The following is an 11,331-nucleotide window of genomic DNA, read 5'->3' as shown; positions in this document are numbered from 1 at the left end:
TGGCAAGTTAGACACTTCCTAACTAGTCAGGATCAAGACATTGGATTGGGATTCAAGCAACTACACTCGAAGACCTTACCAAGTGCATTTTCTTTGGATAATATCGCAATAATGATACGTAAACGTAATGATATTCCATAAGTGGTTTTACTCTTAACAGTTAAGGATGTCTATGTTATTCCCGTAAAGTAATATTCAAGCATGTCTAAATTTGTATCTAGTTCCCTATTGAGGTATTTGATAGAGATGTTAATGTTTATAATACAGAGATACATGTACATGCATCTTCATGAATTTACTATCGTGTTACGGCCGGTCGAGCAGTTACTACCGGTTGGGCAGTCATGCATATTCATTTACCACCGAGCTACGGCCGGTCGGACAATTATATATTTACCACCGGGCTACGGCCAGTCGGGCAGTTACACATTTACCACTGAGCTACGGCCAGTTGTGCAGTCATGCATTTACCACCGTGCGAAGGTCGGTCGAGCAGTTACCGCTGATTAATTGGGTAGTCATGCATCATACGATATGGATAATAGTCTCAAAGAGAAGCATTGTATATATGTAAATATAATAAGTATGCATATACGGTGGCACTTTAGAGATTCAGGTTGATTCTTATATGTTTTTAATTAATGTTGACTTACTGTTATGTTTCAGTTCTGCCTTACATACTCAGTACATTATTCGTACTGACGTCCTTTTGTTGGGAACGCTGTATTCATGCTTGCAGGTATATATAATCAGTTTGACGAGCCCTCATAGTAGACGAGATTGGCATTCAGCAAAGGATCGGTAAGACTCCACCTCATTCGAAGTGCAGTCGAGTCGATGAGTCATCGTGTCAGAGTTTTTCTACAAACTTATGGGTAGGCCGATACCCTGTCCCATTTGATGTCAAATAATCTTAGAGGCTTTGTAGACAGAGGTTCATTTTGTACAGTATGTCATAGGCCTTGACGGCCCAAATGTATTCATATTTTATGAAAGATGGTTCATTGATACAGCGTTTGCCCACTTATAGTTATACATTATGAGTTGTGGCCATGTTGGCCCTTGATAGTTACAGAAGAAAAAACAAATGAGTTATAGAGAAGTTCGCTCGAGCTAGTACGGCACCGGGTGCCAGCCATGCCTCCCCAGGTTGGGGCGTGACATGCTTGATCTTATACAGGCATTTACATGGCAATGCCTTTCTACCTGGGGGTAATTCAACTACATCCCGGATTTTATTGAGCTCAAGAGCCTCAGTTTTCTTTGCCATTGCTTCCTACCAACCTGGATGATGAGCAGCATGTGCATAACTGATAGGCTCTTAGATATTAGACAAAGAATTAAGCATATGTTGGTTAGAAGAGGTTAGACCACTAAAGGACACACATTTAGGAGTGACTGGAGCTAGGAAACATGACTTAGTCACATATATAAGATAAAGTGCATTACAAACCTAGTCCTTTAGATAGGCACGTGTTATATGGCTCTGGTGGATTTCCTGATAAGAGATTCCATCATAAGTTCTGAAATATGAGTAGGGGAACAAAAGCTAGGAAGGGTAGACTGTAACTAAATATGAACCTGGGGAAGAATTGATAGACAAAGGAGTATGTGGATGAGAGGAAGAGATATGAAACATAGAAGAGTAGGTAGTAGTAAATGGTGTAGAGGATATAACAGGGAAAATATGAGGTGGAGGAATGATAGGTGAGGAATCATAAAAAGGATTAATGGTGGTAACTTTAGCAAAGGGCATATAAGGATTAGGAGAAGAAGTAGAGTTCACATAAGCAAATGGAAAAAATTCTTCATGAAAAATGACATCCCTAGAGACAAATTTCTTAAGAGTCCTCATATTGATCACCTTATATCCTTTCTTCCTATGTGGAACCTTAAGAATACACAAGGTATAGCCCTTGGCCCAAACTTTGGTATATTATGTGATATAGTGGAGACAAAACATAATCAACAAAAATACTTAAGGTTTGTATAGCCGGGTTTGGTTTTGAACATAACTTCATAAGGGATTTTGAAGTGTAATATCTTTGAAAGCAACCTGTTAATTAAGTAAGTTGATGTTAATAAATAGTCTCCCCAATATGTGATAGGTAAATGTGATTGGTATATTAAGAGTCTGAATGTTTCTAGTAAGTGTCTATGTTTTCTTTCCATGACTTTATTTTATTGTGGTGTATAAATACGTGAGGTTTGGTGTATGATCCCTTATGAGTAAAAATAATCCCACTATCCAATTCAAGGGCATTATCTCACCTTATAATCTTCACTTTGGTGTGAAACTGTCTCTCTACCGTGTTTAAATAAGATTTCAAAACTGTGAAAGCATTAGACTTAGTGCTTAATAAATAAGTCCAGGTACCTATGCTAAAGTCATCAACAATGGTGACAAAATATTTATAACTCAAATATTGATTTTGTTGAAATAGAACTTGAGGGAAAAGGGAGTTTAGATTGTATTTTCATAGGACAAATAACACATGGAGTAGAAAATTTAGAACAAGAAGGCATTGAAACTGAATAAATATTTCCCATATTACTCAAAGGCATGTGGCCTAACCTATAGTGCCACAACTTTTCTTTTACATTGGAATCAGAAAGACTAAAACACTTAAAATAGGAATAGAACTAGATTTCTATCTAGATACAAAGGTATTTCTAGACTTAGGTAAACTCCTAGAAGCTGCAGCTAAAACTCCTGGCTTGAGGATGTAGAGACCTCCATTTTTTTTACCAATCTCTAGAGGGCTCTTCAATGAAGGGACATGCAGCAGAAAATAAGAAAATGAGTGAAAATGACATACTTATAAAGTTGTGTACACAACGTGTGTATAGATAACAGATTAAACCTGAAAGAGGGCACATACAAGACATTATGTAGTACTACATTAGGTAAAATTGATACTGAACCTGAGTGTGTAACTTTAGCTCAATATGAATTAGGAAGTTTAACTGTGAGAGGTTTAGGTAAAACCTTATATTCTGTGAGAAATTGTTTGTTGAAAGTCATATGCTCAATTGATCCAGTATCTAATATCCAAGACTCATTATCAATTTGAATGAAACAGATATGAGAGTTGAAAATTTTGGCTATACCGGCACAACTGAGGTTTGCAGAAGCATCAGAAGTGGAAGCTGGTTGTTGTCCTATATTTGCCTGATGGAGAAGCTGCAGAGCTGAGTTACATTTTCCTGTGTAAGTGTCTGAATCCCTACATTGTGTGGTGTTACTTGATCTGCTTCTTCACTTGAGTTGAATGTAACATTTGCCTGCACAACTCCCTGAAATTTTCTTTGTTTTGTGAACTTAAAGTCTGTGGGAAATTCATGAATCTTGTAGCACTTTTCAATATTGTAGCCTGGTTTCTTGCAATAAGCACAGATCAATGAGTTTCTCTTTGCATCAAAACCTTCCTTGTTACCTCTCTACTCATTGTATGTCTTACCCCCTGCCTGATTAAGAGCAATGGAGGAGGCTGAGTCTCCTGGGTAAGTATGGCTAGCTTGGATTTTCCTATGTTTTTCATCCTGCATTACTAATGCATATGCCTGTCCAATGAAAGGGAGTGGAGAGGACATCAATATGTTGCTCCTAACTCCTATGAAAGACTCATTCAATCCCATAAAGAATTGCAAAAGTCTTTCATTCTGATGAGCCTTCTAGTTCTTTGCCTTGGCTCTACAGTCACATTCACACACACATGCAGAGAAGGTATTGAGAGCATCTAGCTCATCCTATGAGCTCTTCATTTTAGTGAAGTAAGTAGACACACTTGAACTTCCTTGCACCACATAACTTAGTTCCTTCTGTAGTTGGAAGAGCTTAGCTGCATTAGTTTGACCAAATCTATGTTTCAGGTCACTCCAAAGGTCTTTTACACTCTGGAGATATAGCACACTCTCTACTATTTCCTTTGAAAGTGAATTAAGAAGCCATAAAAGCACCATGTCATTGATCTGGCCCAAGCCTTTTGAAAACCTGAGTCTGCAACTGGAACAGCTAGGGATCCATCAATGAACTCTTAGCTTGTTCTTTGCTGATTAGGCTATCACCACAGCTCTTCTTCAGTCTTCATAGCCCTTGCCATCAAACTGAAGAAATTAGATTCATGCCTGGATAATCTGAAGGGTGAAGATAGTAAGAGTATGTTGAATCAACAACACCACTAGCCATATAACCTGCTGGGACAAATCCAACTCCAACATGAGTGGAAGAAACAAACTTAAGGATTGCTATGAGATTCAGTGCCCATTGCAGAGAAGAACAGGAGAATAGAGATCTAAAGGATTTGTAAAAGATGAAAGAAAATGTAGGTCGCAAGTAATTCAAACATGCTCTTATATCATGATAAAATAGAAGAAAGATTGAGAGAAATTTTCTATATTTTCTGATGATTAACGCCTGTGCAAGCTATTATATAAATATGCATAAATGAATCTATTGTATAACTACATAGCCAACTGTACATTCTTATTAGCCGTATTGTAACTGACTAAAGGATAAGTCAAAGAATAATTTAATTTATATATACAGAAATTAAAATATGTAGCTTATGTTCCCTTCTACTTCCTTCTAGTAGGTCCAAAGAATATTGTTCCAATTTGGGTTTAAAGTTGTCAAGACCAAAATGAGAAGAGAAGCCTGAACCCAAACATCTGATGATCCGATAGATCCATTTCTTCGTAGCCGTCATATTATCCCATTCAATTGCATCTCTTCCGTTCATTGACATTAAAACCTAACTTCTTTCTTTCAGACACAAACCTTCAAACTCGACCTAAATAAGAGAACTATCCAGAATCATCGTCAATGAACCTTTGCTTCTCCATCGATACACCTTCATTTCTACTAGTATCAACTCCAAAATTTGTATCATCACCAACAGTTTCTATCTTACTTAGTATACATCTCCTCCTTCAAATTTTGTATTTTTTTTCTTTTGTTTATCGATCTATATTATAAATATAAAGTTGGGAATTAGCAAGGTGATGTGGCACCTTTATTTCCACAACAATTATAATTATCCTTTTTTTTTTTTTTTTGCATTTTAACTGCCTTTCTCATTCAGTTATTACTTTTAAAAAGTCTAAAATTCTGTATTAAATAATAAACAATTGTTATGTCTTTTACCGGGGAGTCCAAAACGTTACATCAAAGCCCGATAAAAGAGCTGTCCCTGGGATCTCTCTTTTCTTCACCACACTACTTTCCCCCAAATAGAAGACGGCAAATCCCAATAATGTTATTCCTTGGGAGTAATCTTTTTTGATTTTATATATTTTTACTGAATGTCTTTCCATTTGCTTTACCATTTTAGTTAATGTGGGTTCACCACTCATACTCAATTTTTTTGTCCATTTAAATAGTTTAATGCAATTGCAGGTACAATAAAGAAATTAAGTGTGCCACTATTATTCAAGGTGCTTATTTTGACGTCCAATGGGATGCTTCATTCTTTTCATCTTTGCTTATATTATTGACGTTAATCAGCTATTTATGATATAAATATGTAAGTAAAGGTGGTATATATCATGTTATGTAACTGCTGCCTTTTGCTATTGATGCCCATAATGCAAGGGTTTAACTTTAATATATGTTGGAAGAGCTCAAATGGAACAATCATAAACATTCTAAATGGTGATTTTAAAATATTTGCTTTATTTTTCCTGGTTGATGGCATCTCTAAACTATGGCTTACCTGAAAATAGTATCTGACCAAACATGCATCAACATGTCCGAGGTATTGTTGAGTCTTATACTTACTGTTGTCATCCTTTATTTAGTTTATTTGAACATATATGATAAGTTGTATAATTGGCTTTTTTCATCTTTTCTATCAGGTTGGTCTGAACATTTATATGGACATATTTATGGAGATCAATATCGGCAACTGAAATAGTTTTTCTCAGAATTAGCTTTGACAAAGTTAATCCTTTAATTGTTTTGTACCTATTTGATCGTAATGCTACATGTTTATTTGTATTCTACTCTGATTTTGTTATGATTAGGAATATTGTCCTAATCCAATTAGAAAATATTTTTTTCTTAAACGCAATCCTTTCTGCAATGCCGGTCGAGTAGATGTATCCATGTATAACAGAGATGAGGGTTTGTTTAGATAATAGATGTTATTCATTAAAGTTAACTAACGAAATTTCTTAGACTTCTACACACTATTCTGGTATCACTTTTTTTCTATTAGTGTTAAAATAGCCATTTTCCCATTTTATTTGATGTAAAACATTTGAATCATACTACCAAAAGATATAAAAAAGAAAAAGATATTTTATCTTTTGTTCTCATTTTTTTTCTTTTGCTTTGACAATCATTTTCCCACTGATGTGCTATATTGCATGCATTCACGATGGAATTTAAAAAGATTAAACTAATTCATAACATAGATGTTTGAACTAATTATATATATTTTTTATCTCACACCACGCGAAGCGCGATTAATTCACAAGGTTGACTTCTTGGTATTTGAATAAAATCATCCATAATTAAGGTGTTTGTAATCTTCTAGGATAATTATTACTGAAGGTAAAAAAGAAAAAAATATAATCAATTTTGTCTTGAATTTCTAAAATGACAAATAATTTGAAACAACTATTTTTAATAATTACGACTGTTAATATGAGACAGAGGGAGTACTAAAATGGCAAACCCCACAATGTTGGGAACAAAACTTTGGGACATTAGCTTCTCTTATTTTTTAATTTTTCATTTGGTATTCGATATTCGCTTTAAATTGTTTTTAGGAAAATAGAAAATATTCAATCCAAACACAAGTATTTCCAAAACAAAGAAAGAAAACAATTATAAAAAAAAGAATGTATTGACAAAAAAATTATTTACTGAAAAATGGCTCATAAAAGTATATCGAAATCATTGCTTGCGATAGGATAAGAATTGGGATTCCGAGTTTTATTAATTTATATAAATTACACTTCAAGGTATCAAGTAGTAAACGTAAAGATAATATTCGGCTGTTTTTATTTTACTAATTTTATTAATTAATGCCTTCATTGGAAGTTTTAGAAAAAAAATCATAGAAGGGTCTCTCTCTCTGCTCTCTTTCTTAAAAGGGTTTCTGTCATCTCTCTCCTCTCCCCTCTTCTCTCTCTCTTCCTTTCTCTCTCCTGAAGGAAAAAAAAACCTAAGAACTGTTTACCAACAAGTAAGTTTCTCTCTCTCCTCTCTCCTCTCTCCATCTCTCTCTATTTCTCTTTCTCTCTCTCTCTCCCTTTCTTTAAAAATCTGAACTTTTCTCTCTGTCTCTCTCTTTCCTCATTTGATTTTTAAAAAAAAATAGAAATACTGTCTTTTTGCATGCCATTTTCATTCTGATAGTTTATTTTGAGCTTTCTGTTTATAATTTTTGGATCTGGTTTTTGTGCCTCTATTTTCTTATCAGATCTATGTTGAAAACCACAAAGATTCAATTTTTATTTATGGGTTTGCTAGTGGATTCTATGTTGAGGAATTTTGAGTACCCATTTTCTTTTTCTTTTTTTCCCTTCAAATATTCGTGTTGGAAACCATAAAGATTTAATTTTTATTGGTGGATTTTATATTGATGAATTTTGAATACCCAATTTTGGTATTTTCCAAATATTTGTGACCGAAAAGTTTCTATTTTTATTTGTGGGTTTTTATTTCTAGTGGATTTGATCCTATGTTGATGATTTTTGAGTACCCATTTTTGAGTTTATCGAATCTTGTATTTAATTGTTTGATAGTTGATTTGGAGATCCCTAAAGATTCTAACTTTATTTGTGGGTTTTCATTTCTAGTGATTGCAATGTTGAATTTGATGAGTTTTGAGTGCCTAATTTGTTTTGGGTTCAAATATTTGAGTTGGGGTTATCAAGATCTGTTAAATTTTCCAATTAGTAATTTCATTGCTGTTGAAATGGTGATGAAATGTATGTTGCCGGACTCTTTAAAATGCTGCCGTGCCCGTGTCGGATCCTCCAAAAATGCACTACTTTGGAGGATCTGACACACACCCGGCAATATTTTCGGAGAGTCTGAGCAAAATAGGATGAAATTGTGTCTGAATTGGAATGTTGACCAGGGGTATGGCTAGATTTCCCATTTGCTACTGGCATTGACTGGTTTACTTTAGGCTTGAGTTTCTGGATCTGCTCATATTGTGTTTTGGCTTTGTATGCTATTTCCTGTTTTATTTCAATCTTGATGGTTCTCTTATGTTTGATATGTTGCTGTTGTGTGTATTTGAAGTATATGGAGATTAGAAGGTTAATGCACTTCTGTTTGGAATTTCTAATTGTGGCAACAAAATTAATGTTAAGTGGTGTTGTTTGCATTCATCTGTAGCTTATTGATGGATGACGACGGTTTGAACATGAGGAACTGGGGTTATTATGAACCTTCCCTTAAAGGGCATCTAGGTCTTCAGCTGATGTCCTCGGTGGTTGATCGAGATACGAAACCTTTCCTAACTAGGCGTGAGAATCCAATTATGCTTGGCGCTAATGGGATGTACCATTCTCGGGATTCCATCGTTCCAGAAGCACCTTTATCTCACATAGATTATGTAAGGGACAGTTGGATAAATCACAGAGACAAATTTCTTCATATGTTTCCGGGGAACCCTTACACTACAGTTCTCCCCGAAACTTCTGCGAGTCATTCCATGCAAATGGTACAGCAACCTGACGTAACTGAGGATGTGAGGGTGAATGCAGAGGAACCAAGTGTCAAGAACGAAAGTGGTCCTTCAAAGAGGAAGACAGGTGGTGCCACTCCTAAAGCTCCTAAAGCGAAGAAGTTAAAGAAAGGCTCATCCGTACCTAAGGAAAATGGGAACCCCCGTGTTCAACGAGCAAAACCAGCAAAGAAGAGCATGGACATTGTAATAAATGGAATTGACATGGACATTTCTGGCATTCCTATACCAGTTTGTTCCTGCACTGGTGCTCCTCAGCAATGTTATCGATGGGGATGTGGGGGCTGGCAGTCAGCTTGTTGCACCACTAGTATATCAATGTATCCGCTGCCAATGAGTACTAAAAGACGCGGAGCAAGGATTGCTGGAAGAAAGATGAGCCAGGGTGCATTCAAGAAGGTTTTAGAGAAACTTGCTGCAGAAGGATACAGTTTTGCTAATCCAATTGATCTGAGGACTCACTGGGCTAAACATGGTACCAACAAGTTTGTGACAATCAGGTAGAATTGCATAAAGGGTACCACCACAAACCGCCAATGCATCTTGTTTGTTTACTTGTATATCCCTGGGGCCGTTTGCAGAGGTTTACTTGGTACCTTTTTGTATTCCGTGACAACACATGTTTAGACTCTGATATTTAAATTCCCAGCAACAGTTGTTTAATCTTTCATTTTGTTGGTTTGGTGGCTGGCACTCTGTTCTGGCCACCAACAGTAGGATGTTGAAAATTTCTTTTCTTGTTCGGATGTTTTTTAAGATGAGCACGTTCAATCCATTTATTTTTACTCTTATCAGTTATCTTTTTCGAATACCTGCTTATCCATAAAGGAAAAAGATTCTCTTTTGAAGACATTTCACTCTGTTTGATTTTCTTTTCTTTTTTCCTTTAATCTTATAATTATAATAGTTTTCTGTCATGAGTGATTTATTCAGATGAATTTCTTTAATTGCTTTTGCAACATTCTGCTGAAGATCTTCTATAGATGACTTGCCCAATCCTCTTGAAATGTCATGGATTATTTTTTCCTCCCGTGGTTTGCGGTTCATGGTTGGGGGATTGGATGGTGGTGATTTGCTGATTTGTGGCTAGATTGTTTGGCTCTAATGTTGCTCTTTCTGTGAAATATATATCAGTTAAGTTCTTTATCTCTTCGGAATTCTTATCGCAGATGTTCTTGGTCTAGCATTTTGATAGTCTGAGATGCATAAATGACAGGCTGTTGGTGACAATTTGTAGTGTTACTCCTGTGCCTTCTCTTATTAGGCTTTGTGTGGACTATACTGTTCTTTCCTTATCATTCTGTCTTAATTCTATAAAGCTTATTACTCACCCTAAAGTTTAAGCAGTAAATTTTACTCATAAAGGTCGCATTTTTTTTTTATAAATGCTGATGAATCTAAATTTTACAATTTCAAAAATATTACTCACCACCTTTTAATTCATGGGTAGTATAAGGTTTCTTAATTAGAGGAGACTGGAGTCTGCAAACTCCAACTTTCCAAACATGAATTCAGGTTTAGGCTGTCTAGCTTCTCTTTTGGTGGAAGTTAATCATTTCCTCTGCCTGTTAGAGGCTTGATTACCTTTTGCAATCAACTTTCATGTATATGTTTTCTAGTTTTCATGTGCATTTTCCGTTATGGTAAGCTTCATGATGTCTGAAACAAGCCTAGCAATTAGGTATTTAAATGTTGTACAATATTCTGATGTTGTTCCAAATTATCTTCTTATTAAACTGTTGTTGCCTTTTTGGGAAAGACTTCTGTTTTCTTTATATCCAATCCAAGTGAAGACTGTGAGTCATAATCATTTCATAGTAAATCTTTGAACAGTTGGTGTTGGAGCTGTCTTGTATTCTTTAAGGCTTGTCTGAAAATTATTCATAGTTCGAAAGAGAATGCAGCCATTGTGTGTAGATAAGATTCAAGATGTGCAATTCTTGCCTGCCAACTCAGGGGTCGTTTAGTTGGGAAACAAGTTAATTATGTTATCCCACCCTCTCATAGGGATAAAAATAACATTACAATCTATCCCGGGATCCGCAATTTTATCCTCAACCAAACGTAGGATAAACTCATCTCAAATTTAATTTCGAAATAAACTCATCTCAAATTTAATTTCGGGATTAATTACAGTTCTTGGCACTGAGCTATATGTTTGCTCTTCAGCTCATATATAGTACTTACTAGTTTATAAAGGTTATCTCATTGCAGATGTTCTTGGTTTAGCATTTTGGTAGCCTGAGATGCATAAATGATAGGTACTAGTTTATAAAGGTTATCTCATTGCAGATGTTCTTGGTTTAGCATTTGGTAGCCTGAGATGCATAAATGATAGGTTGCTGGCAAGTCTGAGTACTTTTTCGGTACAGAGCGCTTTACCTCTGTTAGTAGGCTTACCTAGTGCAAATTCGAATTAATTGTACTAGTAGTCTAGCTAGGAATACCGGATGGATACACCGAAATTTGAAAGAAAAAAAAATAATAATAATAATAAAGATAAGACTATTGGTGGCAATTTGTGGTTATAGTCCAGTAAAAGCTTATTCGCACCCGTTATTTACACCAAATTAGTGAATGCAAGACATATATATTTCTTATCACTTAGCCATGATTAAATGAT

The 11,331-nt window shown here is 35.4% G+C and overlaps 1 protein-coding gene and 1 long non-coding RNA gene across 2 annotated transcripts; one reads left to right on the top strand and one right to left on the bottom strand.

The window, feature by feature from the left end:
* Positions 1-2,527: 2,527 nt before the first annotated feature.
* On the bottom strand, positions 2,528-4,950 carry LOC142166948 (uncharacterized). Its single transcript, XR_012697462.1, has 2 exons — positions 3,112-4,950; positions 2,528-2,765 (listed from the first exon to the last, which is right to left on the bottom strand). It is a non-coding gene; the product is annotated as an uncharacterized LOC142166948 (long non-coding RNA).
* Positions 4,951-7,127: 2,177 nt separating this feature from the next.
* On the top strand, positions 7,128-9,478 carry LOC107808957 (protein BASIC PENTACYSTEINE2-like). The gene is given in 2 exon segments (NM_001325832.1): positions 7,128-7,193; positions 8,357-9,478. A coding segment is annotated over 1 exon segment (849 nt). The 5' UTR covers positions 7,128-7,193; positions 8,357-8,363; the 3' UTR covers positions 9,213-9,478.
* Positions 9,479-11,331: the final 1,853 nt, after the last annotated feature.

Source organism: Nicotiana tabacum, chromosome 12 (genome assembly GCF_000715075.1).
Source record: "Nicotiana tabacum cultivar K326 chromosome 12, ASM71507v2, whole genome shotgun sequence".
NCBI lineage: Eukaryota > Viridiplantae > Streptophyta > Magnoliopsida > Solanales > Solanaceae > Nicotiana > Nicotiana tabacum.
Note: the sequence above shows the minus strand (reverse complement) of the source record. Positions and strands in the feature narration are given on the sequence as shown.